General features: G+C 33.5%; 1 protein-coding gene across 1 annotated transcript; it reads left to right on the forward strand.

Annotated features, from left to right (window-relative positions):
• The first annotated feature begins 4939 nt into the window (after nt 1-4939).
• LOC114726736 (RING-H2 finger protein ATL67-like) lies at nt 4940-5614 on the forward strand. Its single transcript, XM_028913418.1, has one exon. The coding sequence runs from the start codon at nt 4940-4942 to the stop codon at nt 5612-5614; it is 675 nt and encodes a 224-aa protein (XP_028769251.1).
• The last annotated feature ends 753 nt before the right edge of the window (nt 5615-6367 follow it).

The following is a 6367-nucleotide window of genomic DNA, read 5'->3' on the forward strand; positions in this document are numbered from 1 at the left end:
ATACGATTTTTCGTCATAAGTTTTCATCAGGTTTGTGTCTTTATTTTTATGGTGTAGAGATTTACGTGGTTCTAATTTCAACTATGGGTAGATAAACAACAGCTCCTTTGCTTAGATATGATTTTTAGAAATCGATCAATATTCCAGTTTTCTTATTTTTATTTATTTATTCCCCTGATCTTCGAGGTTCGAATGTTATGGGTGGTCAGAGGGACCCGTCAAGTGAGATGAACCAGAGAGGGTGGGGAACCTTGTTGTGGGACCTACATGTTCAAAAGTGGGTCTATCTCTCTCGTCTTTACCATCTCCATCTTACTTTACCTTTTTTTTTTTTAAAGTAAAAACGGTTTTATATTAAATTCTGACATGACTAGTTTCCAGTGACTACTATATATAATTAACTAATTTAAACAAATTAAAAATATTAATTAAATTATTTAATATGTTATTTTTTAAAAAATATTCTAACAATTTTTTAATTCTCTTTTTTTCCCTCTTTCCTTGATTATTATTAATTTAAATATATAAAAATAGATTTTATATATAGGATAAATATCAAATTAAATTAATAAAAAAGTCAAGACGTGCTAAAAACGCGTAAGTTTATATATATTCCGGTCCAGGCGGTAGCTGGTGAAAGGAATGAATCAGGAATTGGAGGAAGTGACGAAAAAGTGGAGAAATTCCAGAATCGAACAACAGGTTATGGTAAAACATGATATAATCTCTTATATAATAAAAAAGCTGGGAAAAATAAACTTGCGTTCCTTGAATTATGATTTGTAGTAATAAAATAAGGTTTTATATTAAGAACTAGAAGTAGTATTTTTTAGTGCCTCCAACACTTTAAAATATTTTTTTATATGTGTCTAGTCCTAATATCATTTTTAAAAAAAGATTAAAAAAATTGAAAATTTGTAAATGCCAAATTTGTCACTTATAAATTTAATGTTGTCAACCCTAACGTATTGTTACTAAACCTAATTTGATATTTAATAATTTTCAATTTTTTTAAATTCTTTTTATTGTATTTTTTTTTTTTATGTATCTAGGGTCCAGGCAAAAAGAATAGTTGAGGCACCACTAATATTAATACTTTAATAGACGGTGCACCAAAAATGAAAGTGATGGGCGATATTCTCAAAATAAAACCCATATCTCTTCGTTCGCCAAAAACATGAAAAAACACACGTTCGAACTTCGAAGCACGTGTGCGACTAACTCTTCATGCCATGACCCGGAAAAAAAAAAAAAAAGAAAGGAAAAAGACAAAACAAAACAAAAGCCGCGACGATATGTGCTTTCTTGAAAGTTGATATAAGGAGTATGCGCAATATTTAATATAAAAATTAATTTAGAATAAATTAAAAAAATTAGTTAAGTTGGTTATTTGTAATAAATATATATCATTTTTCTAAAATATATTTGTAGCTAGTCATGTGTATTGTTTGATAAAATATTTAATATGTGAAACAACCACAATACGTATTTTAAAAAAAAATTAGATAAATACAAGAGATAAAATATATTAAAGTCTTATATTTAAAACTAAAATAAATGTCAGACTAATTTTCATATCAAGAACAGGAGGTAATATGTCTATATTTGAAATTCCACATCATAGAATTCTAAAATATTTAAAGGAAGAGCTAGGAAGAATCCCACAAAAAAAATTGAAATTACTAAATTTCAAATAAGAAATTTTTATGACAACGTGTTGTTATTTGTAAGTCTAGTATTGTCAAAGCCTAATAAAGTGTTGTTACCCGATTTGGGATTTAGTAATTTCAATTTTTTTGGTTGGAAATTTTCCCTATAGTTTATACAGTTTAAACTGTTCATTTTTATGGGCTATGGGCTCTGTTATGTTAAATGAGGACAAAACACCAAAGTTTAAATTGTTGGTAATGAATATAAACAGCTTATTTTGCGTCGTTTGAAAGTGAAACGAAAAAAATTAGGAGCAGAGTTTTGTCCACCGGATAATAACACTTAACTGAAAAAAATGCCTATCAACTGATTAAAAATAACGAGCCTTTCATTGAAAAGGAAAATATGGTAACAACTGGTGGTTATAGGCATTCGTTAAGCTGTGGAAATTTGAATTTCCAAGTCCTGAACTGAACTTTGTCTTCATGCATTTATGGACCTGACAGTTGACAACCGACTTGATCCATTTGTCGAGTGTCCACAAAGAATGGGTCAGCGTTTTTCGTGTTCGTTTTTTCCTCTGGAACTGACAAAGATGGCTCATCTAAGTTCTAACGACGCACTATCTTGGACTGAAGTGAACGACGAGGAAAATTACCGTGCTATTTTCCCGCAAGACATCCCCTGCAGTACCGTCATCACAGTAAATTTTGGTTCAGAATGAATTGGTGTGGTTCTTTTATGCCTAAGACACCAGTCAAAGTATGAATTAAAAAAAAGAGCATAAGATAAAAGTATATTCGCTATAAATTTGGAGTCACACAAAGGCCACTTAAAACATAAGGTAGAATAGGTTTTTTCTCAATTAAAATTCGGTTTTTTATTAAAAGAGATGTTTACATTTAATACTTATAGTGTCTTGAAGAGTATTATCTCTAATATGAGTATACATATGCCTTTTGAAAAAAAAAGTCTCATAAAATACATGAAGACTCACGTTCTTGATTGCAAATAATTTTTAAAACACAATTACTAAAACGCCCTGTTTTCTAAAGATATAAAAAGCTCACCCCCTCAACAGTCTGTGGGCCGACAACAGTTGGGCTGGGCCGACAGCCGGTGACTGGACAATTTTATAAAAATGGTGGACATTAATAATGTAAAATATTACTATACATGAGCAATATCCAGCATAGGCATGATTTATATATAGATAAGAACTTGAATTTGCATGAATAACAAGTTAATTTTATGAAAATACTCCCATAAGAGCAGAGAGAGAATACATTTTTTGGTTCTATTTATGGGACACTAAGAGAAATTTTTTGTATGAATGTATAATTTTACTCTTCATTTATTATTGTGTTGATTTTGTTCACATGAGGTATAATATATATTAAATAAGGATAAAATTAAAAAATTATTAAATTTTAAATGAGAGTTAATAAAGTTTTAAATTTTTTCTGATCTATGTAAAACATATTAGAAGTATCTTATAAATAAAAAGAGAAGAATAATAACTTGCGGCCGAATCACACAAACAAAGCAAGCATAAAATTCATCACTATTTCTTGTTTGAAAATTAAAAAATCTGCGTGGGACTGCTGAACTATCTCATTAAAAACCTGGTACCAACTACCAACTAGCGCACAGTTGATATCATTTAAAAAAGAAATAGCTGTTTGGGCAATAATACTACTTCCAGTCCTTAATATAAGAATCCTGTTTAATTTAATTTTTATTTTGATCATAAATATAAGACCCCAATCCACTTTGTCTCTCATATTTATATATATTTTTCAAAGTAACCCTTCTAATAATAATAGTTCTAGTCAATACATTTGATTAGTAAGAATATTTTATGAAGGACAACACCTATTTAGGACAAATAACTAACTTAACTTACTTTCTTAATCTCCTTAAATTAGTCAACTGGTTCTTATAATTAGGACCGGAGATAGTATTATTCACGAATTATGATCAAATAGTATGATTTTTTAAATTTTAATATAAGAATCCTGTTTAATTTAATTTTTATTTTGATCCTAACTATAAGACCCAAATCCACTTTGTCTCTCATATTTATATATATATTTTTCAAAGTAACCCTTCTAATAATAATAGTTCTAGTCAATACATTTGATTAATAAGAATATTTTATGAAAGACAACACCTATTTAGGACAAATAACTAACTTAACTTACTTTCTTAATCTCTTTAAATTAGTCAACTGGTTCTTATAATTAGGACCGGAGATAGTATTATTCACGAATTATGATCAAACAGTATGATTTTTTAAATTTTATACTAATACGTTTTGGCCATAGTATTTTATATTAATACTGGCAATAATATTTTCTGATTTCTCTCCCCCCCCCTTTTGTTACTGTACGTGTTAAACATGGGGCCTAGCCATACCTATTCCAGTGAGTCCAATCTAATTAGTCAAAGTGGCGTCATACATATAGTCAAATGCAGGGCTATTCATGGTTATTTTCTCATCTATCATGCCCTAACATTCTTAATTTTTCCCTAACATTGTCATTTTAAGTTGTTTAACATAAAAAGTGTTCGCATGCGGACTTTTCGACACTTTAGCAGTAGATAAAAGAAGATATAATTCGAATAATTTAAAAAATTAATTATATTAAAATAAAATTAAATTTTATATATGATAAAGATAAAAATTGGGGGGGAAAAACAACTGAAATTCAGGTGCCAAACGCTGTGATTGAACCTGACGGTAAGAAACTTTTTGACTGCGTAGTTAGTAGCAAGAAGTTTTTCATTTTCTTGTGGTTTCTGATTCTGATGTATTAAGATACTTGCTTGGACAGTTCTTGTGCTGTTCTTTTTCTGCAGTCAACAGAAATAAAAGTTTCTTTTGATAAAAAAAAAAGAAGAAAACAACTGAAATCAGAGAAAAACAAGACGACCAGAATGTTTTCCCCCTTTGACCAGAACAACATGCATGGAATTAATTCTCATCTTTTAACGTATAAAACTAAAAATAAAACTGTAAATTCAATCGGATAATGGTAGTTAACAACGATAATCATCTTGAAACAAAAGAAAAACAGTTATATATAAAATTCAACTCTCGCAGATTTCTGTTATAAACAGCTTACAATGGCTTGCACCTGTCTGGTGAATTGTCTAACAGAACACAACTGCTCATACCTATCATTTCCGGGTTCGACCTTTCTGGTTTTCCAAATGCCTCTTCTTATGATATATTATGGAAATATATCCCCTCCCTTTCTCTCGGTAACCACCTCCCTTAATCCCCATGTCGTCGCCGGAACCCTCCATCCTCGCCGCCAATGACGACTGTGCTGATGCGGGCACCACCTCTTTCGTCACCGACCTCAGCATCGGCTCCTTATTCACCAAGGCACTCCTCATCCTCCTCTTCGTCTTCGTCGTCATCCGCGTATCTATCACCATTTTCCGCTCGTGCCGCGGCGGCAACCATCAACAAAGCAGCCACCGAGGTGACGGCGTCCCTGACTCATCTGGTAATAATCCCGACGGCCATCACGACGAAGAGAACCCCGTCCACAATGAAGCGGGGGGAATAACCCCTAATAGAGTCCTTGAAGTTGAAGCCGTCATCAACTCGTACCCGAGTTTCTTGTACTGTCATACGAAAGCCGACGAACGAAACAACACGACATGTCCGATTTGCATGTGCGAGTATTTGGAGTCGGAGATGATAAGGATGATGCCAAAATGTGGGCATTACTTTCACCTTATATGCCTCGACGAATGGCTGAGGATTAATTGGTCGTGTCCTGTGTGTCGCGACTCGCCGTCGTTGCAACATGCCACGACATCGTCGTCGCCGCAGGCCACGCCGTCGTTGCAACAGGCCACGCCGTCGTTGCAACAGGCCACGCCGTCGTTGCAACAGCAGACGACGTCGTCTTCACAGGACGCGCCGTCGTCGTCGTCCTGCGACTAATGAATTGGAGTTGATTGAATTCGATCATGATTAATTTTTTGACACAATGATGGTTAGTTAAAGTAGCATGTGGAAATTAGTTCCTGTTTTCTCCTTTCCTGTTTCTTTTTGGTAAGATGACAGGATCAACATACGGTTTTTCCTTCACAGGAGGACCAAAGACTTTCCAAGTACATTGAGACCATAAACAATAGGAAGAGTGGAAATTCATTACAAATCTGTAATTTCATGCCTAAAGAATCGCGACCAAGGGCGAATCAACATGAGCAAGATTCTGTCCTTTGAAAGGAGGGATTACATCGTATGCATGAAACTAAATAACGTTGGTGGCGAAAGATGGAGATGAATATCTCCACGGCGTCGCCCAGCTACTACGCTTCATACATACGTGCCCATGCATCTCCACCTTCGATCTTCTCAAAGTTCTTTCTAAAGCAAAATCCACTCATCAAAGATGAACCATGTTGCTACGTACTGCACATAATTATTAATGATCTCCAAACAAGTCCCATCTCTGCCACCCATGTTTGAATCTGTGTGCGCGACCATTAAGGAGCTCGAATCCTTTTATGACTGAGCATGAACCTCTTGCATCTATCTTTGCTCTGAATTATGAATTGATATCTTCAACATCATATCAAAGGAAGGAGAAGGGTGTGCTCAAGGTTTCTCATTCCAAGCATCTTTGCCTTTTATAACAGGATCGATCAGAAACTTTGAGATTCACATTTTTCTGATTTTCTTCTCTTATAC

Source organism: Neltuma alba, unplaced genomic scaffold (assembly GCF_004799145.2).
Source record: "Neltuma alba isolate B1F8T4 unplaced genomic scaffold, ASM479914v2 tig00012402_pilon, whole genome shotgun sequence".
In the NCBI taxonomy this organism is placed as follows: domain Eukaryota; kingdom Viridiplantae; phylum Streptophyta; class Magnoliopsida; order Fabales; family Fabaceae; genus Neltuma; species Neltuma alba.

Coding starts and splice junctions, on each gene's coding strand:
- LOC114726736 (XM_028913418.1), top strand. CDS start 4,940: ATGTCGTCGCCGGAACCCTCCATCCTCGCCGCCAATGACGACTGTGCT.